At 41.5% G+C, this 27,753-nt stretch overlaps 1 protein-coding gene across 3 annotated transcripts; it reads left to right on the forward strand.

Moving 5' to 3' along the window:
* The first annotated feature begins 53 nt into the window (after positions 1-53).
* Positions 54-27,348, forward strand: GNE (glucosamine (UDP-N-acetyl)-2-epimerase/N-acetylmannosamine kinase). 3 transcript variants are annotated; one of them, XM_082784220.1, is made up of 12 exons: positions 54-190; positions 11,772-11,980; positions 13,343-13,794; positions 15,114-15,266; positions 15,702-15,914; positions 16,649-16,736; positions 17,847-18,057; positions 19,197-19,326; positions 22,263-22,484; positions 23,482-23,664; positions 24,337-24,453; positions 25,162-27,348. In XM_082784220.1, exons 1-12 carry the CDS (start codon positions 140-142, stop codon positions 25,395-25,397), a joined length of 2,265 nt encoding a protein of 754 aa, XP_082640346.1. In that variant the 5' UTR covers positions 54-139; the 3' UTR covers positions 25,398-27,348. The 3 variants fall into 3 exon arrangements, with proteins under 3 accessions (XP_082640346.1, XP_082640347.1, XP_082640348.1); XM_082784221.1 differs by lacking the exon at positions 54-190 and adding an exon at positions 7,283-7,319; XM_082784222.1 differs by lacking the exons at positions 54-190; positions 11,772-11,980 and adding an exon at positions 12,019-12,622.
* Positions 27,349-27,753: the final 405 nt, after the last annotated feature.

The raw sequence follows: 27,753 nt of genomic DNA on the forward strand, positions 1-27,753 counted from the left end.
CGGCGCTTGCGGCTCGGGGCGGTCCCGGCGTGGCCCCGCCGCCGTTCCCCGGTCCCCTGGAGCCTCTCCTGTCCCTGTCCCCATTCCTGTCCCCATCCTCGTCCCTGTCGCCGTCTCCCCGGGCCTGTCAGGGGCCGCCATGGGGACCAACGCGCCGCCGCGCAGGGAGCCGCCCGCCCGCGGCCCCCACGTAAGTCGGGGCCGGGTCCCGGGGGGCTGAGGGGGCTGAGAGGGGATGAGGGGGGCTGAGGGGGGCTGAGGGGGGCTGAGGGAAAGCCCCCTGCCCCGGTGGGGTCCCAGGGGGGGGTTGTGGTGTGAGGGGAGGGTACGGAGCCCCCTGAAGGTGGCCGTGGCCGCCTCGCCACCTGTGGAGCGGGCTGGCTGCCCTGACAGGGAGGCATGGTGTGTGGAGGAGGCACCAGCCCAGGGTATGGTGCCTTGGGAATGGCAGCCCACGCTGTGGGGAATAAATTAAGGAAGTGGGATGCCCACCGGTGCATGTGCTGCTCAGGGAAAGGGGATTTTTATGGGCAGTGTGACACTGAGGCGAGGGTAGAGCCGGGGACCCCACAGGCATTTTCTGTGAACCTGCGTGGTGTCCTGTGGTGGGAGCCACTCGTGGGGGTTTTCCCACAAAGTGCCTCCAAATATCCTTCCAAGTGCCCTAAATACCCCTTGGAAAATCCTGTTCAAATTGCAGGGGAAGTAAGAGGTAGCACCTCTCGCAGCGTGGAGCCTCAGCATCCCAATGGCAGGGACGTCTGGGCTGGTTTCTGACACACGCTGCCGGAAAGGTGTTCTCTAACCACATGATTTTGGGTGGTCTCCTGTATCCTGGCACGCACCCCGTCCCGGGAAAAAATGGGCTGCTTGTCTCTGGGTGGTGTTTGAGGTGTGTGGACTTTCCCAGGGGGACTCGGCACAGCCGGTGGACGTGCCACACTGAGGTGAGAGCATCTGTCAGGAGAGCTTTCCTGCAAAGTCAGGGAGCCTGGCAGCATTTGGTTTTACTTCTTTGTGATTCCGGACTGTCTGTCATTCAAACACCGCGTGTTAAATCAAAGCTCTCGTAAAACATAACACGGATAGCCAACCCAACTGAGAAATGAGACTATCCTGTAGGTTAAGTAAGAATAACCACTGAGCATTACTCAGATGCTTTTCATGTGAGTGTCTGTTTCAGATAACTATCGAAAGGAAGGAAGGAAAGAAGTAAATTACCATTTACCATGGTTGTTGTTGTGTTGTTTTTTTTTTCCAAACCATTATTTTTTCTTTCTTTCTAAATGTCATCCTGAGCTCTGAAGCTTTTCTCTTTGTCATTTGCAAGGTTCTGGCTTCCTGTCCAAGTAAAACACATTTACAGAAGGTTTGTGGCAGGCTTTTCATACTGTCTTTAGATAGTACCTCCTTTAAAATTGTGTGCTTGCTTGTAATTTTCTTTGACTTTTGCTTGTTGCTTGGAAAAGAAAACCGTTCCTGGAGATTGCTGGTAAGGAAAATAAGAGCTACAGATATTCCAAACAAAAAATGAGGATGCTTCATTCCTGACCCAGAATTAAAAACAAACATGTACTTTTATACAGTGCCTGATACAGAAAACAGTGTGCTTTCAGCTGGCATTTGATCCTTCCACGACATCCCAACAAGCATCTTCTAATGGAAAATATGAAATTGTTTCGGGAACTAGTAACAGCCATTAACAGCCATAGTGTCAGATTTAAGATTGCCCTAAAAGTCACACAGTTAAAGGTGATGTTTACCTAACTAAGGTGATGAAATCTGGTATGTTACAAGCTACCAAGACAGAAGGATGTGCTCTTTTCTTAGTGAACAGCTACAGGGGGAAAAAAAATAAATCATTTCTTTTCCCTTTTTATATTCTGTCTTTCAAAATTTCCTCCGCCATCTTTTAAATTGTAAACTGTATTGTGTAGCGTAACCATCTTTACAATCAAATATTCTTCTTCCATCACTTTTTTTGTTTTTTTTTTTTTGGTCTTAGCGAAGCTAATAGCCAAAGTAGAAGTTCACAATGTACACACAAACCAAGTTTATTTTATATTGAAAAAGGGAGGAAATACGTGTTTACTAATATCATTCTTTATTCTTGACATTAGATCACTGCTTGATTAACAGTTTTTGGTGTTTTGTTGGTGTTTTGTTGGGTTGTATTTTTGTTTTTTGTTTTTTGTAACTATGTAGTAGCATTAATATCCCTTAAAATTAGAAATTAGGAATTACCAAATATTCGTGAGCAGATTGTCTGCTGTCTTTGACTAATATTTGAGAGTTGATAGTTTTCCCACATTGAAAACACAGCTGCAAGCAAGACAGATGCTGTAGCACCTTATGAAGGATAAGGAAGGTGTACGTGTATGCATAGATATAGATATATATATACATACATACATATATACACACACACTAGCTGGACAAGAAGAACCAGTAGGAACCTCTAGATCTGCTCACAATGCAGGAAGTATTCATGCTGACAGGAGGCGAGTTCGATGTTGTAGTCCTTACTACCAGCCGTTTACCATGCTTTTTAATGCCATATGTCAAATTTAAGTGGAAAAAATAGGCAGTGTTATCAGTAGATGAATATTTGGGGTTCCTGCCCCCTTCTCCTAGCTTCTGGCCTGTTGCACTTCGTGCTCCATGACACACAGCTCTCTGTGTGTTTGCCGGAGCTCACAGCCTCCACAGACCCACGTGTGGTGGACCCAGTCCACCCTGTGTCTCTCTGCACCCACACCACCGGGACAAACAGCCCTGCTCCATCGCTGAGAGGAAGGTTGGAGCGAGGGCAGAGGGCTGGCAGGTGGAGGGTGAAGGCAGGATTAGCACCATGACACGACTGGAACACAGAAACTTTGGTATCTCGCATATTTACTGTGATAATACAGCAGGCCTGAAGGAGAAACGACGTAGCTTTAGCTTCCGCTGAAAGCCAGATAGAGAATTAAACTCAGTCTTGTAAGCTTCCCTCTTTAAAGAGAAATATGTGACTTGCCATTGTGATAAAAGCCAAAAGTGACCAGAACTGAGAAGGTTTATGGGAAGAACTTGGTTTCGCTCTCTAGTCTTTCACGTTTGAGAGCCATTTGCATCCAGCTGACGTGGCTGTTTCTGCAGCGTATTTGCCTCGACCCAAACTGCCTGACAAATTTGTCTCCTGCCTGAAAGTGATGGTGGATCTGGTACTTGACAGGCTTATCTGCTGTTCTCCCCTAGTGGTGGCATCTTGCAACCAAGTCGGTTCCTCCCCGGCTTTTGTCCAAATACACTTCAGTGTGTGCAGTGGCTGATTGAATACACCCCACCTAGTGTTAATCAGACTATCTTCTCTATTAATTAATCAATTTGGACACACAGCACAGGCTTCAGCAGAGTGCATAGAGCTGTCCTGAGTGAAAATCCCGCTATGAGCATCACCCCAGCTCGGCTGCCATCATTGTTCAGGACCAACTGCTTCGAGGCCAGCTTGGGTACGTTAAACTGTGCTACATTCCCCAGAGGATGCTTGACGTGTGTCAGCAAGCATGAATCAGCAACAGCAGTCGAGTTTATTCTAGCAGAAGCGGACAGGGGTGTAGCTTGAGACAGACAAGCCGTGTCTGTAAGAGCTTTTAACCCAAGCAGAGAAAGCAGGCCCCGTTGAAGAGTTGGACAGATCACACAAGCCGAGATCACGCAGCATCACATGACGGCAGCAGAAAGTGGGTCAGTCCCGCTATCTTATTTTTAGAGAGAAAGAGTGCCAAAGAAAAGTTTAGCATTTCTGTCAGCCGAAATGACGAGAACGGCTCGCGCTGTTAGAGATTGAACAACGTGATAAAAGTCACTTCGAGGGTGTCAGCACTTTTTCCACTGCTTTGCATTGGTTTTAGATGGTATCCTCCTGCCGTGCACGGAGTCCCCCAGCACAGAGGCGGCCTTTCATACCGCACATCTATTGCAGCCTACAGTCACTGGAAACTTGAGTCAAATTTCATAGATTATCAGAAGATATAAATCACACCATAAAGCACCAGGTATCAGCATATGCCATCTTTCTAATGAGAAAGATCTGTTACACATCACTGGCAACTCTGAAGAAAGTCTTGTGGTATTTTGTAGCCCATCTGTAGTAACCTCGACGAGAACCACAACTCTCCTTCCTACCTGGGGTTTTGATGGGCCTGGTTTTAAGGTAAGCTCCCCAAGACAGAACAGATTTTCACACGGTTTTGCATTTCCTCTCCCTTGGCAAAAAGCTCTTTGCCTGACCGCTGTACCCGTATGTCCTCTGTCTGTCTCGGTGCAAGATACTGAGCAAAGATGTGAGAGATCTGTGCTGTGATGAGGAGGGAACAAAGCCCCGCATCTCCCTTTGCGTACCATAAATGGCTTTTTCTCATCCTCCCTCTCTTCCCATTCTTCTGAAGCATCAGGTGGAAGCTGCAGGCCCCTGATGTGATGATGCTGACCTAGCTAATGCACCGCTGCGGTCACCTACAGTTACTGTTGACTGAGCACTGCCCACCTGGCAGTTTTAACGGGGAAGAACAAACAGAAAGAACAGGAAGGCAATAACTTGTTACGCTTTCCCTACTGTGTGGATCAGCTTGTATTGTCCTTACACCGTGTTGTAGGCACTGCCTGCTCTTTTCCTATACAGGATATTCATAACAGCGTGCATTCACAGCAGCTGAGCACTGTGGCCACTTTCTTTGGAAATGATGACTGTGTCAGAAGGACCTGCTCTTCTGACACCCCGATGTCCTTACCTTTAAAATCCAAGCTGCTTGCCAGTGGTTTTGGCTGCACGGTGCAGAATGGACACGGGCAGCTGCTTCTAGGTAATTTTGGAAATTTTAGACTGAGTTTTCACTTCCTTATACTCAGCAAACTGGTTTTGATGTAAATAGAATCGATGTAAATGAAGAGTTAAGGAAAGAGTTAAGGAAAGCCCCACCTGATGTAGATGCTGATTTAAAAAGACATATTCCTTTGCTTTCAGGCATGAGGAAGTAACCCTGTGCTTAACCTCCGTGCAGAAGATGGCAGTGGCACTGACTCAGTCTGCCCACACTGCATGACAGTGCAGCTATGCACTGACAGGCCCCTTGGTGCAAGTCCAGACTGCGCTTTAGCACCTGTCACCTCATTCAGGATGGTTTCCCAGGCAGGGTGATCATGAAACCAGCTGCAAGATCTTGCTCCTTCTGTTAAAATCCTAAGCAGTGTGCCCTCTCTGGAAAGAAGCAAGCCCATCTTCTGCGTTTCCCAGCTCTTTGCGTATCAGTGTCCTGCAGGGCTGCCCCAATTTCTGCATAGCTTTTTAATGCAGAGGGTGGCAATGAATTAATGTGACTACAGAGGCCCTGCTCCCCTAATGAGCCCCAGAACTCCCTCAGGACTTGGTGGGAGCAGAGGCCCTCTTCTGAGCCCTGAGAGATTGCAGGTAGCAAAGGGGGCTGACAGGAGCAGGCAGATTATGGCTGAACCTTCTCCTCCCATCTGAGCTCTCTATCAAGTCTTTGTGTCTCTGCTGGAGAGACTGGGGCAGGGCTCACTCCACAGTGCAAGAGAAATTTTGTCCGAATTATGCAGTGTGAGGTCTGTGGGGGAGAAATAACTGACAGGAGCATAAACTTTGCCCGTTGTGCTGCAGTTTGTGCTGCAAGATGCTGAAACACTTCTGGAGAAAACATATCAAGAGATGCAATGATGCCGTGCTAAGAATAACCCTCAATGTGATTGCTTCTAGCTTCATAAGTACTTGCATAATTCAGAATTTATAAATGTCTACACTCAACCATACATTCATTTGTTTGATTCAGGCTCTTCCTCAGTATTCCCAGATAAATAAAACAGATAATCCACAGTTGAAATGAAAATTAAAGCTGAAGAAGAACAGAGAAGCTGCTCCAGAATGCCATAGAAAAGAGTGTGTTAAATGTCTAGAAGATTGAGTCGTGGTCTTGGAAAATCAGAACAAAACTCTAAATGAAGAACCAGAAACTTTGGAAGATCTTTACTTTCATAAAAATGTGTAAAAACAGAAGGTAAAACTTTCATGCACTGTAAATCTCAAAGGAGAATTTATCTAAATATATAAACACTGAAATTTTAAGCTAGATGAAAGGTGAAAACCAAAACTTTTCTACCTAGATTTCATAACTTAAATACTACAGAGATTTTAGTTAAAACACGTTGCCGGCAAAGTGCAAAAAGGAAGTGAGAAAACCTCACTGAAATTCTTGCTGGCACAACTGGACACTTTACAAAGTCACAACTGCATCTAGAATAAAAGGAGATTCACATTTTACCAGGTGAAAGTTAAATGCTTTTTTAAAAATCAGGACTATTTTGGGTGTGTATTCTCCATTCGTGGAGATCTTCAGAAGCTGCCTGGGCATGGTTCCCAGCTCTGGATGATCCTGATGGGGCAGGGGCTGGTCTGTGTGGCCCGCAGATGTCACTGCCAGCCCCAGGCACTCTGTGGGCCCGTGGCTCTGATTCTTTTTCAGTGAAACCAGCTGGAGCCGCTCTGGTGAACTGATCACAACCCGAAAGCCCTTGCAGGAGACAATTCAGACCTGCATATAATGACATTTCCAGAGTGCACACGGGCTTTTGAGCAACGTGTACAAAGAAAATAGTGATGCACAGAAGAGTGAAACCAAGGGGGGTGTGAACTGAAGCTGTGGTGCGACCCAGCAGCTGCTGCTACCGCTGGTCAGCACAAAAACCTCCCCAGAAACCTGAGACGTGGGTGTGCTGCCCTCTCCCTGTTCCCGAGACACTGAGGCTTGGAGGAGCTGTGACTCACTGCACCACAGCCCTCTGAGGATTTTCCCAACCTCCCTGTAGGACGCTTTTTATCACTTTCTTGGGAAGCAGGCACTTGGGGCAGAACTTGAAACACTCCCAAGGAGAAGTCTCGCCTCGTTTTGTTTCGATTGACAAACTGTATTGCCACAATGGACACTTGGGGTATTTTTAGTTGAGGATCTCGGTATTTGTTCCTCAGAGCCTTGTGAGACTTTTTCTCCCCCACTAACGTATGGGAGAAGAAAAGTCCCCGTTCTTTGCATCTATTTTAGCTGTGTTGAACACGGGAGCCACTGCTGCGGTGGGTCTTGTCTGTGTGTTCCTCCTGGTTTTGTGTTGTTTTTTTTTTTTTTTGACTAGGGCGACGTGTCACTAGGCGGCAACACTTTTTATTTCGGCGCCTCCGCCACCACGTCTGCGCTGAGGCCCGCGAGGGGGGAGGAGGGGGGTTGTGCGCATGCGCGTGGTGCGGGCGTGGGGTGCTGCTGCTGCCGCAGGTGAGGGGGGCGGTTGGGGCGTGAGGGGGGAGCGCGCGTGTCCGCGGGGGTGCAGATACCCACATATACCCACATAAACCCACATATACCCCCACATACCCACATAAATCCACATTTACCTCTATATATATGATTATACGTGCCTGTATATGCATATACGTGTATATATGTGCGTATATCTGTGTAGGTGCTCGGGGAGTGGGTGCTGTGGGGGGGCGCAGCCCTTCGCCCCCTCAGTGCCAGCTGTCCCCCTTTGGATTTATTTAACGCGCGTCTGGCTTCCAGCTGCCCGTTCCGGCAGGAGAGATAAGCGGCAGCGGTACCAAAGCTGCCCCTGCACCAAGGCCTTCCGTGGCTTCCTCATAAAACTTCAGAGGCTGAGCCCTGGGAATGAGCCTGCTGAGGGGCTCCCCGAGCCCTGGCTGAAGGGGAAATGCACAAAAGGCACGGGTTGCTTTGGGTCCTGGCCTGCCGGCTCGTACGCCTTCGGTGCATCGCCCTGTCTGCCTCGGAAGTTGTTTCCAGAGGCTGCTGTCACCGCCGTAACTAGATTTGGGGCCATAAAGGTTAGGGCTGTAGGGGTTCGACCTGTAGTTGTTCGACCTGCAGTTATGGGGAGCCTTGACGTTTTTTGGGCAGCGTATAGACTCGTTGTTCCAAGCCCCTTTTGCCTTGGCTTCTCAGTTTGTATTGTGTGGGGTATGTACACGGCAGCGGACGGCTTGAGTGGTCTTGTGAGAGGTTTGCTTCTAATTATAGGAACCTTATTCATGATGGTTCAAAGGCAAGCTTACAGGGATGTCAGAAGTTTCCTTCACGTCTTCAGTGTGATTTCATTAGAATTAGTAGCTGTTCTCAGACATGCAAAGACAGGATGTCCTGCTTAGAAGCACCTCCGAAAAGCGGTCTGTGTAGAAAAAAAAGCAATGCAGTTAGATCTCCGTCTAGCTTAAGGTTTCAGTCAGTGATGCAGGGTAATGCCCTCTCTGATCTAACTTTATACGTCATTTAGAACTCTACAAATATCCTTTCTCGACGTTTTTGACATCAAGTACTGAGTTGCATATATACACTTAAAATACTTAAAGCCTGCTGGACAAAAAGAAAGAGACAACAGCAACCATATACACACATAACTGCAGAAGTTTTCAGCAGGAGAAAGTCCTTTGTCTGAATGATTATTTTTTAACCCTTTGAAAATGTAAACTGGTAGTTAATTAACATACTATTTTTGAAGCAAAATGATAAAGAAAATACAATGAATCTCTGCTCATTGTAAAACAATATCTATTACTTTGTGGCAGAACCCACAGAGCTCAGCTTAATTTGTCATAATAATCAGTTGCTGAAATTCCAGGTTGTGTCTGTTCTGCTGAAGTTGGTTGGTGCTGCTTTGCTGGGGTGAATGAGAAATGGCATTTCTGGCGAGCTGAGTCATGCCAGACGTCACTGGTTTTTGCCACTTTATTTTCATTTTGAAAGGTAAACGACTCAGGAATCACTGTTGTTGGAGTTGTGCTAGGGAAAAAATAAATCACCATGCCAGTTAGAGTTTTGTAGAGCCCTTACAGCTTGCAAGTGGAGACTAGAAACATGTTTTACCCTTGTCAACTCAGGACAGATTCCTGATAGTCCTGACATGACTTATGCAAAATATTTTTTCATCGTGTATGATAAAACCTAATAAGCATTAAAAATAGGGAGATCTTTAAAAAGTTGCTGAAGTTTTATATATACATCATGGGAGTGGGATACCTAATAATAATAGCCTAACAGACCTTATTTTAAAAATTTACTGGAAAAATTACTGAAAATGTTTTTGTTTTAAATTATTTGTGTGGTGTACAGTATGCTACTCCAGACTATCATCTAACCTTGAGTCTTAACCAAAAGAATAAAATTTGGGCCTTCCATCATAGCTAATATCTTGTGGAAGTAATTCTCTGTTTTCCTCACCACAAACTTCTATTGCAGTGTAAAAAAAATAAATAAATAAATGTAAAAGAGCATGAAATTGGACGGTCAGTGTTGTTGTCATGCTTGCGTAGCAGCTGCGTAGTAAGAGCTTCCCTAGGTGTCAAAATGAGTAGAAAGATTGATACTGCTGTATCTCAGTCAGAAATGAGTGATCCATGTCCATTAAGCTGGAAAAAGTTAACTTGAGTTTACTTGCTACCAAAATGCAGTAAAAATCTGACATAGCATTAGATTTCATACCCAGAGGATGGTACTAATTTGAACTCCATTTTTTTTCAGTCCAGTTATTTTCAGAAGAAGTACAGAAAACTTATAAATATCTGATCTGATATTCTGTGCTACTAACTTGGTTACAGCTGGGAGAAGAAGGGGAGGTGGCAGTGCAATTTTAGTTCTTATGTCATTTTTTTAAGACATAAATATTTTTCTCTAGAGTTTTGTTGTTATTGTTGTTGTTTTTCCCAGTTCTTACGTTTCGGGCAGGGGTGGAGGGTTGTGAAAACAGCAGGGTGAAATGAGTAACATGGGACAGGTAAACATTAAACATAATGTAGTTTAATCAGCTACTTTACAAGCTGGAAAAGTTAATTAGAGGAAATGTCTTGTTACAGTAACTGTTGATGTTGCTAGTAAAAATAGTCAGTTAGTCACTTCCTGAGAAATTTTAATTCTCAGGAACCCTTTAAAATAATAATAAGGACAATGATAATCATGGTGATCTGGAGTTCTGATTATTATTAACTTATTATTATTATTATTATTATCCTTACTATCTCCCAAAGTTGTCTGTAATCTAATGTTGTATTATTTAATATCATGATGTACTTTGGTCTGCAAAATAGTATGGAAGGGATTAAAGGGATTATGAGTCAATATTTAACTCACTTTGCTTCACCAAAGTGTTTTTAACAGATACGTAAACTGACTTGACCAAAACCGTTTTTTTCTTTTTTTTTTTTTTTTTTGTTAATGGAGTCTGTCAGTGGATGTAGCTCTTACTAGTTTGTTCCTTTGTGTGGTTTTGAATAGATTTTTTTTCCATAACTTACTAAGGCACCAATAATTTTTTTTACATAAAAATTTCCATTTGAACAAGGAAGGCCATTCTGCTACTTACAATCACAGAACCATCTGGGTTGGAAAAGACCTTCAGTTCTTTTTCTTGATGCACCACCAAGTCCAACCATCAACCTGACCTACTGAGCCCTTGCACTAAGCCATGTCCCTTAGTGCTTCATCCACGTGCCTGCTAAATACCTCCAGGGATGGGAGCTCCACCGCTTCCCTGGGCAGCCTGTTCCAGCACTTCACCACACTCTGCATGAAGAAATTCTTCCCAATGTCTAATATAAATCTCCGCTGGTGTAACTCAAGGCTGGTTCCTTGCATATCATAACTTCTCACCTGACAAAAGAGACCGACACTCCTCACTGTGGCCTCTTTTCAGGTAGCTGTAGAAAGCAACGAGGTCTCCCCTGAGCTTCCTCGTCTCCAGACTAAGCACCCCCAGCTCCCTCAGCCAGATGTAACCCCATTTACTACAACCCTCTGAGCCGGAGCAGTTTTGAATGTTGTGTGGTTGGACTTGGCCCATTGATCCAGCCTACCCAGATCCCTGGTTATAAATGAAGTCTCAACTCCATCTGAAATTAGTAATATTTATAAAAGGCAAGTAAACAGCACTGGGTGCGCGGGGAGCCTACGCTCTACCAACATGCACACACCAACATCGAACTTTCTAAACATACAGAACATGGCTTTTACACAGTAAACCCAAGCACGCCTATGCATATGTACAATCAGAAAAGGTATCAATTGAAACATAAACATGGCAAAGCTTTAAAAGGCAAGTGTTTAACAAACAATCCTTTAAGTCTATTACTATTAATGACCACGACTGGGGGAGCATAGTTGGAGTTGGCAACTCTGGTTGAAGTGCTCCCATATCTCCCATGATTTGGCCGATGGCGTAGCAGTCGGATCAGTAAAGGAGCCCGCAGCTCCCTCACTGTCTGGCAAACCACACGTGTCTGACTGTGGTCCCACACGGCTCTTGAAGGCCTCAGAGACTGCTCGCCAGGTGCCGAGCAATCCCACTGCAACCTTGTCGTTTTTAGTTGCAGAGTCCCACGCCTTGACCTCAATTTGGTCCCATATTTCAGGATCGTAAACTGTCTGATTGTTAAGAAGGAGAATAAGCCGTAAGGTTACCAGGACAGTCTTTGTTTCTAAGGACGTATGATTCCCCATAATGCGCAACTGCTTACCAGCGAGGGACAGTTGTGTGCACGGCTCTGCTTCTCTCAGCTCAAGCTTCTCTCCAGCTGTAAGCTATTAGTTGTCTGTTATCAATGGGTGAGATTATGCGCCTACAGTTCTGGGCTGTAATTATTTATGCTTTTCACTAAGCACACCATATACTTGCTATAAAGATTATTATTATTATTAATATGTTGTGTATTTTTTTTTTTTCAGGAACTGTATTTCAAGAATCTTTCAAAACAGAAACAAAAAGAAGTCATGGAGAAGAATGGAAACAACCACAAACTACGTGTCTGTGTTGCTACTTGCAACCGTGCTGATTATTCAAAATTAGCTCCCATTATGTTTGGCATTAAGGCAGAACCACAGTTCTTTGAGCTTGACGTTGTAGTGCTTGGTTCCCACCTGATTGATGATTATGGGTAAGGTGGATTTTTGTACCTCTCCCATTCTGTTTCTGCTGTGTTGGCAATAACATCATAAATGCTGGGTCACAAACTACTTGTCATCATGAATGCACATAACAACAACATTTTTAAATATAAATTTTCAGACATTTCAAGTACTTTTTATTTCATTTCCCAGCTCCTTTTGAGATTGCATATTTTTTTCAAACCAGCTTAGTAAATGCTGTAGCTGAAGTTTTCAGCCAAATCGTAGAATTTCTCATGAAGTGAGAAATTCATTCAAATTTCCCTCAGAATCTGATGATTATCAAACAACAGTGTGTTACAGTTTTGAACTTTCACAGCGAAAAGATAGTCTGCAGTCATTCGAAGCTGAAGCTCTTCCAATTTGCTTATTTACTGATTAAAGTCTTTATATATTTGGTATCACAGTTGAATACTGTTAAGTTTTCGCATCCAGGATTGCAGGGAAAGAAAGGGAGAGGTCATTTTACTCTGACGAAATGAGTAGCTAATAGGTATATTACGTATGGTTTGGCAAGGGAGATTAGGGTCCCCTCCATAACACCCTGTATGTAAGCAGTCAGATCACCTTCATGGGAAAATGGAATGTCTTGTTCTGGATCCCTTCCTTTGGAAGGACTTCCTGTATCCCAGGTGAGTATACGCTTTGCTGAGGGAATGGAGAAAAGCAGAAAGAAAAGCATGTTTATTGCTGAGGTTGGTTTCTGCTTTTCTCTGGGTGCATTTATCGGATTGAGCTCAGTTAAATGAAATTGATAGGAAAACACTTTGCAAGACAAAGTTAGATGTTAGCATAAGGGCCTCAGCATGCCAGCATTGCTAAACTTTTAGAAATGCTATGCATATCTTCAAGTAAAGACACATTTTGCACTTGCTAACTAGATGTTTTGGCACTTCATAAATTGAAGTGTGATTTTCTGTGAGGTTGTGGGAAGTTCTGTTACCTGAAGCTACTAAGGAGTGAAGTTCCACCACTGTACATTCTCAGCCTTATGCTCTCTGCTTTATACTGGCCATTGTTTTCATGCAGTAACATGGCAAGGTGTACATGTATTCAACACTGTAAAACTAACCTGATTTAAAAAAAATAATTAAAAAAAAAACTTTTTTCTGTTAGATGATAGCAGCAAGGTATTTTACTTGAACATAGAGACCTCAGCTTTGCATTGTCTCTTCTATTTATACATTTGTCCATTCTGTATTTATACATTTGTTGTTTGCTTAGCAAAGGATACACAGGCCTTTGTTCAAGCATAGCACTGTTACAGTTTTCTAGTATGCAATTATTCTGTCAAGCTGTGTTGCTGTAAAACCAAGTTGCGTTTCCTCTAACCCTTTTTCTCTTACCTTCAGGAACACCTATCGCATGATTGAACAGGATGACTTCGATATTCATACAAGACTGCACACTATTGTGAGAGGGGAGGATGAGGCAGCCATGGTGGAGTCAGTGGGCCTGGCGTTAGTGAAGTTACCAGATGTCCTGAATCGCCTGAAACCTGACATAATGATCGTTCACGGTGACAGATTTGATGCTTTGGCACTAGCCACATCTGCAGCCCTGATGAATATCCGCATTCTTCACATTGAAGGCGGGGAAGTCAGTGGGACCATTGACGACTCTATCAGGCACGCTATCACCAAACTGGCCCACTACCATGTGTGCTGCACCAGGAGTGCGGAGCAGCACTTGATAGCCATGTGTGAGGACCACGACCGCATCCTTTTAGCGGGCTGTCCCTCGTATGACAAGCTCCTCTCTGCCAAAAATAAAGACTACATGAGTGTTATACGTGTGTGGCTAGGTAAGCAGTCCACTTCTTAATGTTATTCCTGTGACTTCAGACAAACTCTGACTGGGTTATTAATCTGTGGTCCACAGGGACCGGGGGATCTGTTGACCAATGGCTTTGAGTAGAGTACAGGAAGCAACAGACAGGCTTGTTGCTAGCAGGTTTTAGTTTATTTAATTGGGTATTATTATGAACGTGTTTCCACACAAACAAAACAAAAAACACAGACAACAACAACAAAAAAACAGTATGTTTGCTCCCAGTATCAAGTATTGCTACAAATCTGTCTTAGCAAATACATCTGATCCTTTTACAAGGTCAAAAAAAAAAAAAAACCTTCCTTAAATTGATAACTTCTTTGATATGAACAATTTAAAAATAGACTTTTTCCTATATGAACAGTTATGATGGTATAAAGGATGTATCAAAAGAGAATCGGAGCTATTTAGGACTACTTACAGAAAAAAAAAAATCAAAGGGATTTTATATTTTGAATATTCTTTTGAGGAATTCACTGTAACAGGGCCATTCGTGTTAATTTGCTTAAAAGTAATTTTGGTAAATAGTGGAGTTTGGTGTTTGCTTTTTGTGTTTGACAAAGCAATGTCCTATCTGGCACAATAACTTGTGTACTTAGAAGGTAGAATCTTACTAGATCAGTAGGTGAATATTTAGCAGATAAATTGTTTAACAAATGTACTAAAACAAGTACGGCTTTCACGTTTTTAAAGCAATGGGAATAAAGTCTTTGCCTGATGATGGAGAACTGGCAGAAAACTTGAGTAATGAGTGATAATGAGAATTCTGTACTGCTGTAAGAATGATCATACCTGTCCACCTGCTATTGTGAAACCGCACTGCAGGACATGATTTTCTCAAAGCCATTAGTGAAAGTTCAGAGCTGCTCCAGGGCTTTCATGTTATTCCAGATTTAGAGTGATGTCAGAACAGGTTCTCCACTCTGTCGCGGTCTTTTGCAATGCTTTAGATCTAGGCCTGCATGTTAACAGTGTATTGGGTTTTAGAGAAAGGTGAAAATTATGAGTTTTACTTAGAGAAGCAAGTAACAAGCTAAACCTTCCTGTTATCCCTCAAGTTTTATTGTAGCACTGAAATTTACATGTAAGATATCCCATTCAGTGCCTTGACTGTGGAGGCTTTTACGTCAGTAGTTTCAGAATTGTTGTTGTCTCTTCTTCATACTATTCTTTACCAATTAAAAAACAAACAAACAAACAAACAAACAAACAAAAAAAAAACAATCAAAAAACAAAACTACAACAAAAAAGAACAATCAAACATAACCTTTTCTTCTTTTTCCATTTGAACAGGTGAAGATGTCAAACCCAGAGATTATATAGTTGCTTTGCAACATCCTGTAACCACGGACATTAAACATTCCATAAAGATGTTTGAGCTGACTCTAGATGCACTCATCTCCTTCAACAAGAGAACACTTGTTCTGTTCCCCAACGTGGATGCAGGTGAGTAAAATGCCTGCGTGACAGAAGGACAGATAACAGATAGTATGTAAAGCATATATTGGTTCTTACAGAGTGTTTTTATCCCAGAACCTCCAGCAGGATGGAGCTGGACGATTTCAGCATCAGGCTTGCATCCACTGCAACTCCATGTCCACATTGCTGGAGAACATCTTCTCCACATTCAGGAAGAAGATGAAGGGAAACCATGTGACATACAGAAACAACATTCAATGCCTCCTTCACTAATAAAAATATTACAGGAAGGCTTTTTACAGTGGATTTTGGGATCACACTTAGGCTTCTATGCCTGAAAGGGAACAAAAACAGCTCTGAGGTGACAATTAAACTGACTGCTTTCAGCTCCTTTGCGTGTTGAGGCTTTCAGCAGAGCAATAGAACTTGAATCATTTATTTGTGCCTTTTGTTTTTCTGTAGGAAGCAAAGAGATGGTTCGGGTGATGAGGAAGAAGGGCATTGAACATCATCCCAATTTTCGGGCAGTGAAGCATGTCCCGTTTGACCAGTTCATTCAGCTAGTCGCTCATGCTGGCTGTATGATTGGCAACAGCAGTTGTGGTGTCAGAGAGGTGGGAGCATTTGGTACACCTGTTATCAACCTGGGGACGCGTCAGACAGGAAGAGAAACAGGTTTGTGTTTTATAACCACAGGTTTGCGTTTTATAGTTATGTAACTACTTTAATTTCTTTATATTTCTGTTTTGTTTTGATTTTTTTGTTGTTGTTCCATGGAATAAAGTAAAACAAGTGTCATACAGAGACCATCCTGCAGTATTGGAGCAAAATAATTTTTGACCTATTTTAAAAATTTGCTTGCTATTCCTGTACCATGTTAGTGATGTTTGTGTGTTTTGCTTAAAATAATGAGGCTTTTGACTGTGGACAAGTTAAAATATATCTCCATTTGGAGTGTAGCAGAATAGGCAACTTTGTTTTTTTCTTTAGTTCAGTGTTCCGTGTGCATCCAATTTTCACTTTAAAAACAGGAACTCATCACTACTTCAGGAATTAACTGTATTGTGGTATTTCAGTGACACAGATATGGCACAAACAGCCACTTGCCTCCCTCTTTTCATCAGTGCTCTTTTAATTTAATACTAGTACTTTGTTGAAAGGTACTTTACTCTCCAGTGTTTTGTAAGGCATGACAGCATCCTGTAGGAGTCGGTGTTGCTTCACTGGGAGCAAGGGCAGGCACAGAAAGGTTGAAGAGTAATGTTCATTTGGCTGGAGTCTTTCCTGCTCATAGTAAACAAAAATAATTATACGTACTCATTTCTAAAGCAATTTCTAAATTGATCTCTTCTTATGCCTCATCTTATAAGTAGCTGACCTGTCCTATTTTGTTAACTCTCACTGTCTAGGTGAAAACGTTCTTCATGTTCGTGATGCTGACACACAGGATAAGATTCTGCATGCTCTGAAGCTTCAGTTTGGTAAACAGTACCCATGGTAAGTACCTTTGTCTTCCTTTGAGATGCTAAAGCAGTAGAGAAATAGGCATTTAGTTCTGACGTGGTCATACTTGATCACTCTTTCTAGTGCACTAATCTGAGGTTGCAAATTATTTTTCATTTTACATGGCTCATTCAGAATCATAGTGCAATCTCTGGTGTGGGGATTTGTGTCTGGAGAGCAAAATGTTGCTAGGATTATTTTGGTATAACTAGAAATTTAACATTCAACAGAAGGTTGAGAAATTCATATGTGAGGCTTAGATTAACATGATAGCTTGCTCCATGGTAGCAGCACGAGGGAGAACTTCCTGACTGTCTGCCCCTAACTCCTGAAGGACATGTTACTTCATAGCTGGATTGACTTCAGGCATGATACACAGAGAGCCCTGAGTGCAAGCTCCCAGGGGAGCTGCTGGATGAATTCATTCCTCTTCAGCCATACAGTACTGACTCACAGTTCTAAAATAACTGAGTTCTTAAAAGCTTCAGGAGATTACATGTGTTTAATTAAGGACAAAATTCAAGAGTATATTTTTCAAGAACCTCAGTAAAGTAAGAAAAATAAATTCTGGAATAACAAATGTGTGCTTTAGGTATGGCAATATTTTAAAATGAGACTTCACTGCAGCAAACTGGCATGAATGTACCATTAATTGTTACTTAGTTGTCATCTTTCTGATAAGCACATCTTGTCTGGGCATGCAGTATATACAGAAATCAAATTTTTAATTTATGTAACTTTATAACTTTATTGTCCTTTCATTAGACACTTAATTTTTCTTCTTTTTTTTTTTTTTTTTGGCATGATTAACCTTCCATCCTTCTACATTCTGTGTTCCGCATTCCTAAATGGAGCCAATGCCAACTTGCATAATCTGTTGTGTATGATATTTAAACTACTGTATTCTACCATATCCCATGACTCACTTGAGTAGTCTGAGGTGCAGCATTGTCAGAATAGTCATACCATAATTTCGTAATGTTACAGTATTACAGCCTCCTGTCATGTAAAAAAAATAAAAAATAAAAAAATAATAAAAAAAAAACAACTTCATAGATTGCAGTGTTAGTTACATTTAAATTGATCTCTTTTCTCATATTACAGCTCAAAAATATATGGAGATGGTAATGCTGTTCCAAGGATTTTGAAGTTCCTCAAATCCATCAATCTCAAAGAGCCATTGCAAAAGAAATTCTGTTTTCCTCCTGTCAAAGATAATATCTCTCAAGATATAGACCATATTCTAGAGACACAGAGTGCTTTGTCTGTGGATCTAGGTGGAACAAATCTCCGAGTAGCAATCGTCAGTATGAAGGTAAATACTCTGTTATTCTTTTAGCTATTCTGCAAACTCCACTGGGCTTTGTGCATCTGCTCCTGTGGTGGGGATATGTGTATAACACAAAAGACCTTCAAAAACAAGCAGTCCTACTGGATTTTGCTGTTGAGGGATAAAGTAGATTTTCCCCAACTGGGTGGACTTCTCATCCAGCCTTGATGCAACTTGCCTTGCTGGTTTGCTTTTCTAAAGCTGCTGTTAAAACTAGCAAAGCCCATTTGCTAGCACTTGTTCCTAGCTACTTCTTTTCTGTGGGAAGTCCTAGAACTACAGGACAACTTTCTGATGTGTCTTCTGGATTTTCCTGTCCTAATCCTGCAATATTAACATTACACTAAGGTTCCTTAGTACCCACAGATTCGGGTGTGTATAGTTCTTTTCATTGCCACTGCATGACTGGTAGGCTTTAAAAACAGTCCCTTTCTCTTGGGACCTCCTTCCCACATATGTCAGACGTCACAGTAGACGGTGCTCCAGAAATATTTCAAGTGACTCAGAATCATAACTGCTTAGAAAAAATGTTACTTCTGAAAGGATGGTAAGTTGTACATAGAAATTTCAGGTATTTCTCTCTATCTAACTCGCCTCTAGTTGGTAAAGTAGCAGTGTCTATGAAACCATTCAAACTTCCAGGCAGTCAAATTGGAAACATTTTATTCTTAAAGTCCTGGGATTTTATGGACTTATATAAAGTCCATGGATTTTATGTCCTTTTACTATTTGTTATTCTCTTGATCTTTTTAACACTTCAAAAATGAGCTTAACAACACTGCTGTATCACAGTTTACTCCTAACAACAGTTCCAGCAAGCCCTGTAATATTTCCTTGCACAACCCACATGTTCATTATATATTTTATTTCAGACAGGTGGTTGAAGCATAATGTAAGACCTAATCTTGCGAGCTTGTCCCCCATAGTCACCAGGAATCTTACTACACAGAACAGTTTGTAGGACCAAGACCTAAGATATACTTCCTTTTTTTTTTTTTTTTTTTTTTTATGAAAAGAGAAAAGTTGTGACTTCCCATTTTTAGGTTGACTTGTGTTGAAATTCAAGAGAAATTTCATCATAAAGTACATTTCCATGCATCATGTTTGTGATTTTTATTTTCTAGGGTGAAATAGTTAAGAAGTATACCCAGCTCAACCCTAAAACTTACGAAGACAGACTAGGTTTAATTCTAAAGATGTGTACAGAAGCTGCATCAGAGGCAGTAAAACTGAACTGCAGAATTTTGGGAGTAGGTAAGTTAATAAATATTACCTTCTTTTGTATTTTCATCTGAGGATTGTAACATGTAATTAAATCACTATCAATTAATTTAAAACATTTCTCTAAAACAGATCCTGTGTATTTGAAACACTTAAATTACATTCCTAACACACACACCCAGAAAATAAATTTAAAGTGACTATGAATATGAGAAGCTGGCTATAAAAACTGAAGTTGCCCTAGTCTGTAGCAGCCAGGAATGCAATCTGCTACGCTTTAACAGCGCCTAAGTCCTAACCTCCAACACGATTAATCTTAGAGGAGAGGCTCCCGCTTTACTGAAAAGGTTGCTATTTGTGTTGTGTCTGAGCTTCATGGTTGTGGTTTTGAATGACGCATTCTACAGGTTCTCTAAATGAAGCCTGTGTAAAGTCTGTGGTATATAGCAGAAGTGGGCTTTTAAGTTAACTGCAGTCTCAGAATTGTGACCCAGATGCTGTGTGTATATTGAAACTGCTCTTGAAACGTAACTGCAGCTGAGTCCAATTTCCACTGTTGCCTATAAGCCTTTCTTTATGGCTAGGATCAACTGTGCAGCAGAATCCTCAGTTACACTACAGCAGAATAAACAGGCTAAAAGGTTAGATCAGTTTTGCAGCTCACAGAGACAAAGGCAACCTTTTCTTTCATTTCCGTCTTACTTATTACATAGCAGAATCATAGAATGGTTTGGGTTAGAAGGGACCTTGCAGATCATCTCATCCAACCCCCCTCCCATCCCTGAACACAGTCAGGGATGGGGCATCCACAGCTTCTCTGGGGAACCTGTTCCTGTGCCTCACCACCTGCATCATTTAAACTTCTTCCTTATATCCAATTTAAATCTACCCTCTCTCAGTTTAAAACCATTGCCATTCATCTTGCCACTATAGGACCTGGTAAAAAGGTCCTGTCTTTCTTATAAGTCCCCTATAATATGTCCTGAAAGGCCACAGTAAGGTGGCCTTCAGAGACTTCTCTTCTCCAGGCTAAACAATCCCAGCTCCCTCAGCCTATCTTCATAGGAGAGGTGCTCCAGACCTCTCTGATCATTTTTGTGGCCCTCCTCTGAATCTGCTCTAACGAGTCCATGTCCTTCTTGTCATAAGATATATACACACACAACAAATGTTTCAGGCTACGTGTCTGGTAACACACGTGACTTAACCAGCCAGACTATTTTACTGTGCCCAGGTGCTGAATCTTGCAAGCCTCAAACTTCCTGTAGAAAATGTAGCAAACTCTGCATTACTCTGTGTTCAAAATATCAAAGAACAGCTTATAATCAGGTAGGTGTATTATGTGTTACAGAAGCCAATTTACAGAGTTTTTACGTGGGGAAAAAGCTTTCCTTTTGTTTGTCATTCTACCAGGATAACATCCCTATTTATTCTTCAGCCCACTTAGTTCCGTGACTGTTTACTGTTCAATTCCTCGTGAATGAGGAGGTGTGCTACAGAATACAATAAATTTCTTACCTGATTACTTTATTTTTGTTAGCTGCTCCTTGCCTCATTCAGCCTTACAGTTTGAATCAGAATGCTAGTTGAGATTAAGATTTCTCTTTAGAGAAAGACATAAAATTCCTATGGGAATAATTAATTTGCTAGATGATAGTTATTTCCTTAAGGTTCATAATCATAAGTTGGAGTGTTCCTATAAGTTTGGAGGAATTTTTGCAAGGCAGAAGAGAAAGGGTCAGACTTAATCCTGGAGCCATTATCAGTAACTCTGGCTAGCTGTCATAGGCAAGGATAAAAGCAATAATAATTGGAAATAAATGAGAAGAAAGCTTTCTGTTAATAGCTCTATGAGAAAAGCTTTTTCTTTCTTTGGGTCATCACTCGAAAAAATAGCTACATGAGCATAACTTGTATTGAAGAACTCCCATTAATACAAAACATGTTTAAAGAGCAACTAAAAAGCAGAACACTGAAAAAAATAGTTTTCAACATCTTTGTGTCTTGATGTCCATGTTAAGTCTGGATTGCAACAGCTATGTAGTTAGTTTCTATGCTTTTGTTTTTGTTTTGTCGTGGTGGTTTTTCTCACTCAAAGAATTTGTATTAGAAACAGCTTTATGAAAATGAGGAAAAAGATTAACATTTCCAGAGAACACCAGCAGCTATTACTGATTTTTATTTTTTTTTTTTACCAAACACAAATTTTAAGCCAAAGCAGATACAGTTGTATGCACAAATCCTTCTTTGAGATACTTATGAGAGCTATCCACTCACTGCTCTTGGACAGTAAATTTACCAAAAACGCATTACCCAGCTTGCACTCTGTAATACAGAAGTAAATTCCTGTCGGTATCCCAGTCTGCTTGAGAATCACTTACGTAACTACAGCAGAGATGCCTGCAGCAGTATTTAACTTACCTTTCTGGAGCTGATAGTAGAGAAAAGAGGATGAAGAGACGGCTTCTGCTATTTCCGTGTTTGTCTACGTTGATTACATACTTAGGACAAAAAGTAGGTATGTTTTAACGAGCTTTTGCTGACTTAACAACTATTAAGTAAGGTTTTGTTGCAATAAACTTTTTTTTTTTTTAATTCTAGGGAGAATTTGAGCACTTTTACAGTTTGCTCTTGTATTGTCTTTCATACATTGCTAAAAATAAACATAGATATTAAAATTCTTTGCAATCTTGCCTGACGTAGGAAGACTAACGTCAACCATTGCCCATTTAGTTAGTCCTAAGATACTAGGTGTGTCGTGACTAGAGCAAGGGAGTTCTATAACTTCGCTGTACATGTCAGAAATGGCACTGCCAGAAATACATGGAATTTTTTATTTTCGCACTCTGATTCAAGCCCTGTATTATAAATATAAATACTTGTCAATGCACAGAGGAAAAAAATATTTTTACTCAAAGTTTTATGTAGACTTAATTTTGTTTTTTCTCTCCTGTATTTCTGGGACTTAGGCATTTCCACAGGTGGACGGGTAAACCCCCGAGAAGGAATTGTGCTTCACTCCACAAAACTCATTCAGGAGTGGAGCTCCGTGGATCTCAGAACCCCAATATCTGATGCTCTGCACCTGCCAGTCTGGGTGGACAACGATGGAAACTGTGCAGCTCTAGCTGAAAGGAAATTTGGTCATGGAAAGGGAATAGAAAATTTTGTAACGCTCATCACTGGTACAGGTGGGTATGTTACAGCTCAGTGAAACCCAGGGTCAAAATATCACTACCATCACCCATAGTCTCATCTGATCTTAAAAGCATAAACAACACTATTGTGCCTGTAAAACTTTTATACATTAATTTCTTAAACCAAAAATCCTTTTGCCACTGTATCTATTTGTTCTTTTGGGGGTACTTTTACTTTTATTCAGGCAAATTAAACCTTTTGCACAGTACAGGCTTCTCGATAAAAGAATTTCTGCTGATACAGTTATGCAGGCAAGCAGTTTTTTCAAAATAAGCAAAATCTGACCAACTTTAGCTGGAATATTTTTGCTTTATTCAGCTTTATAGATCAGTTAATTCTCTTTCATCTGCAGAAATAGAAGTCAGATCAGGACATACATGTAGAACAGCTAGATAAGCACCTGAATAAGACACACAAAAGCAGATGTGTGCAACTTTTTTTTTTTTAAAGTCCTTTAGAATGGTGGCAGTAGTAACTGGCTGATAAATCCCCACCTGGGGTTTGTGAAGGGGCAGCAGGGGCCTGGGTTTAAATGCCCTGGGTCTTCAGCACAGAGTTCACAGTCATTCTACAGCTGTCAAACTGTGCTGCTAAAACATATGAAGCATCTGAAATGCAAAATTTTAAGGCCACTTGGAAGGTTAGTTTTGTGCATAAAGGGCATGACCCACAAGCTCTTAAAGATCTGTCATGGTAGTTCAGTACTATCCATAGGCCTTTAATATAAGCTTGGAAGAAAGAACAAGCATTGCTTACTGGTTTGTTTTATATGAATAGGAGGGAGCTTTGAGCTTGCTTAGTAGGTGTATTGAACAGAGAAGAGCTCTTCAGTAACCAGTCATTTTTGGGGATTCAGTATAGAGGATCATGGATGCACATATTTTATCTTGTCTGTATTAGAATATGTAAATTTCAATGTCCTACAGAATCGGGGCCTTTAAAAACTGTATTTTGTCTTTTTTACTCATGGCTGGTTTTGTATCTTTGCAGGAATTGGAGGTGGAATCGTTCACCAGCACGAATTGATCCATGGCAGTTCATTCTGTGCCGCTGAGCTTGGGCACATTGTTGTATCTCTGGATGGACCAGAGTGCCTGTGTGGTAGCCAAGGATGTATAGAAGCATATGCCTCTGGCATAGCATTGCAGAGAGAAGCTAAGAAGCTGCATGATGGTATCTGTGTACTTCATTTTTTTTTAATATTTAGATAGATTCCTAAGCTGTAGTGTATTTTAAAAAAAATGCAAAGAAGACATAAAAAGAAAGAACAGACCTGCCATCTTTTCTGAGGAGAAGACAACAGGTATACAGGCAGTGAGCTTAGACTTCTTGTGTGTGGCCAGGGTGAGCTGCCACAGCCTGTACAGTACAATACAATTATATTTCAGTGATGGCAATATGCAGGAAAGCCATACTTGGAACCTCTGACTTCAGAAGTGCAATAATCATGTAGTACAGTTCAGTTTCTTCTTTTTAAGTGTGCTGTAAGGTAGCCAACTGGACAGGGAGCCTGTGAGAGATTTAGTTTCACAGGGATCCTCTTTCAGCAACAGCTTCTCAGTCTCAGACTGAAGCTGAGAACATTTTTTCTTATTTGGTGAAGTTTTGGGGCAGATGATAGGACTGATGAATTATCGTGCTACAAGTGTTTGAATTTGATGTCCTGCTTCTACAAAGAGTTTCCTGAATATGCATATAACTGCTAAACTCAAGACTGGCCAGTTTGCTCAGGTTTCAGTATGAAAGTGAAAGAGATGGAAAAATCTTAACTGCCTGTTTACTCTCCATTTCTTGACTTACCACGTCACCATGTTTTTCTCTTGTCTTTCTCTCCTCTTCAAACAGCGGATCTGCTTTTAGTGGAAGGAATGTCAATGAAGAAGGAGGAAGTTGTTAGTGCTGCACATCTCATTCAGGCAGCTAAACTTGGGAACACAAAGGCAGAAAGCATTCTCAGAACAGGTAAGAAGACAGCCGCAGGCAGAAAACCCTTACATGGTTAGATTTTGGGGGATACACTATACCACTGCAAACAACAGTCCTGCATTAGACTCAAGGAACTCTCTGTGTATAATTACTAACTTTAATGAAAAGTTAAATACAGTGTTATAGGAAACTTGAGCAAAAGATGTCCTGAAGAGTCTCTATGTTATGTTCCTGCAAAGATCAGGTTTGGGTTTAAATTAAAAAAAGAAGTGAGGTCTCAAGATTTTCATATTGGAAATTTTGGGGATGTTCCGTTGTAGTCAAGGGAATGTCTTGTCTGAGCAAGCAAAGGCAATTCACATTACTTTACATTGGATAATTCACTATTTTACTAGCTTCAGACATAGTCCCCTTCCTCATACATAGCTGATAGCACTGAGAAAGTAGAATAATGCTTTGCTATTTTCTCTTACATTACAAGTGTGGTAATGCATTGCTTGGTCTTTCACATCCATATCGTTGAATAATGCACTGTTGTGCAATAAAATTGCCTTTTTTTTCTCCTTGAAGGAAAGAGTAATGGCAAACTTACACTTGTGATAACAAATTAAAAATGTTCTGCCATATGGAATAAAACAATTTCCTAACTACTGTGTTACTAGCTGCTAACAGACCTATTGCAAAAAATGATGTTTGGACTGCTTTGAGTGTTCTACTTAATTTTGTTTTATTTTATTTTTTCAGCTGGTACAGCATTAGGCCTCGGAGTTGTGAACATTCTACACACCATGAACCCCTCTCTGGTGATCCTTTCTGGAGTCCTAGCCAGCCACTACGTCAATACTGTCAAAGATGTGATACAGCGACAGGCTCTGTCCTCTGTTAAAACTGTGGATGTGGTGGTCTCAAATCTAGCAGATCCTGCTCTTCTTGGAGCTGCTAGCCTGGTACTAGATTATACTACACGTAGAATATACTAGGTACCTGGAAGAATAGCAGAAACGGACTGTTTAAAGTAATAATGGGTGGAGGGAATACTTTGCCCAAAATTTTTTCTTTGACCAGAGCAGCTACAGAATCAGAGTAATGTTCTGAATAGTTAGTGACTACTTCAACATTTCCTAATTAGGTATTATCTTTTTGTATTTTTTCTAAATTTCATCTGACTTCAGAGGAATCAACGTGCAATTCTGTTGTTTTTAATCACTTCTCTTGGCAAGCCCAGATGTTGCTTTTAAGTGTAGCTGAATTATTTATGAGCATATATTGACGTACAGTAGGGAGTATACATGTTGTGTCAAATTATTAGCTAATATTTGGGGATACACATCTCATTTCCCACCTCTGCGGAATGAGAAGTCTACAGTGTGACCATCTTTTTTATTTCTAGGCTTCCACCCACAAAGTAAATGCAAGATAATCACCAACAGCAGGTGGTAGTTTCAGTGGGTGGAAACAAGGGAAGGTGCCTCCACGAACAAACAAACAAAAAAGCTGCATTTGGAAACTGTGGCTTTTGAAGGACTTGGAGGAAGTAGTTATTTATTACATCATCTTTAAAGGGCAGAGTCCCATTTTAGAAGCTTTGCAAATGAAGGAAAAAGACCACAGTCTAGTGAGCTTACGGACTGCCAAAGCAGTCCAAACAAACTGACAAGCGTAACAGTGAGCATCTTTGTGCTCTGGCTTTAGCCAGCAGTAAATTATTTGAATTTTATTGTTGGGGTTAATTTTATTTTATGGGGTTTCCTCAAGGGACTTAGTCCACCACTTTGTCTCCCAGATTAGCAGAGAGGGGACTTTCTTCTGTAGCGGCCAGTTAGCTAAAATTCAGTAATGGATTTTAAATTGCATCTGAGCGTAAAGACTACCTTTTGAGAAATCTCATCCACTGCAGAGTGACACGGTGCGTCTCCTCGGCGGTGCTGGTGGCTGCAGGTACGGTATCACTGTCCTGCATTCACCATCATCTCACGGGATGGAAAGTCAAATCTGAGCCTCATTCTCGTGTTCAAGGCATCCACTGGCCTTGGAGCAGAGTATATAACTACCAGTAAAGGCTTGCTGGCCTAGTTAGAGGCTTAAGATGACACAGCGTAGTTGTGTTCCACATTTAAGGGAGGTGGTTTCTTTAGCTAGTTCTTGATTCATAATTCTGCCTTTATCTATCTGCTTTTTTAGCACACTGTAAAGTTATTCTAGTAATGACAATTACTTCACAGAAGCAGAAACTGAGAAGCAGAACAATCTAGCTGATCAGCTATCCCAGAAAGAAGACACCTGCCAGAGAAACAATCCTGGGTCCTTCACGTAGTGACCTAAACCTTCTGTGCCACATTCTTTCACAGAATCAGCAAGTAAGGATGCACTGGCTCTTAGAGCCTACTACAACGTAGCTAAGTTATGTCACCAAGGTCTCTTAGTATTCCTTTTCCTTTATTTACTCAGTGAATCCCAGTAACTTCAATACCAGAGCAGTAGCTCCATGAGCAAGTCGAGGAGAAATGTGCTTTGCTCCACAGTGATAGCATCTCATGGCAGGGGTAACAGTGCTGAGGCTCTAACAGAGAGGATCCCTGTTGTTTGCCCTTTCCATCCTCCTCCCATCACAGGGAATGTCTGATTAAAAGTGGGACCAGGCTTTTGCTTTTCAGACCTCCTGATGCAAATAGCATTTTGATAGCTCAGACTCCAGACATGTTTTTTCCCTAGCAGGTGAAGGGATGTTTGAGGCAGTGAGAAAACATGAAAGGTATTTCAACATTTTTAAAATACTTGAAAAAAAAATAACATTAAACATCTTTAAAGTCTATTCTCTTCAAGAAAATTGTTCTTCAAATGCTTTTGAATTTTTTTTTTTCTGGCAACTGAGCAAGAACTTGCTGCACTGGGGCAAGTGGTGTAGAAGTCCTTGGTTTTCCCTGCGACATCTGTGGGTTTGTAAAATTAAAAAAAAAGTTCATATTTAAGAGTGCAGTGGTGATTTTTTTCTCTGCTTTTTTTATTACTTCTTCATTCCATGTTCAGAAACACCCCCCATGCTTCAGACACATCATTGTGTACCAAAGGTTTTCTGGACATTGACTCGCAGTTGTACACACTCCCAGGGGGAGAACATCGGCAGTGTTGTGGTGTCTGGTTCATTGCTGCTGACCCTGTGCACTTCAAGGCACCCCACACCTTGAAAGTCAAAGAGGGCAAACCAGCCTTTGTCTCCACTGCCAGGAGGGCAGAAGGGGAGTAAAAGCAGACGCGAGCAGCTGACATTCTGTCCCCAGCTGTTACCAGACACTACAGATGTGTAAGACATCCTGCAATGCCTTCTCATTACCTTAT

This window comes from Aythya marila, assembly GCF_965140915.1.
Source record: "Aythya marila genome assembly, chromosome: Z".
Taxonomy (NCBI): Eukaryota; Metazoa; Chordata; class Aves; order Anseriformes; family Anatidae; genus Aythya; species Aythya marila.

Bases quoted from the DNA above. Each gene is read 5' to 3' on its own strand.
- GNE (XM_082784220.1), top strand. From the start codon at position 140: ATGGGGACCAACGCGCCGCCGCGCAGGGAGCCGCCCGCCCGCGGCCCC. The intron at 191-11,771 runs GTAAGTCGGGGC...TTTTTTTTTCAG, and splicing joins CGCCCGCCCGCGGCCCCCAC to GAACTGTATTTCAAGAATCT. The intron at 19,327-22,262 runs GTAAGTTAATAA...TCTGGGACTTAG, and splicing joins CTGCAGAATTTTGGGAGTAG to GCATTTCCACAGGTGGACGG.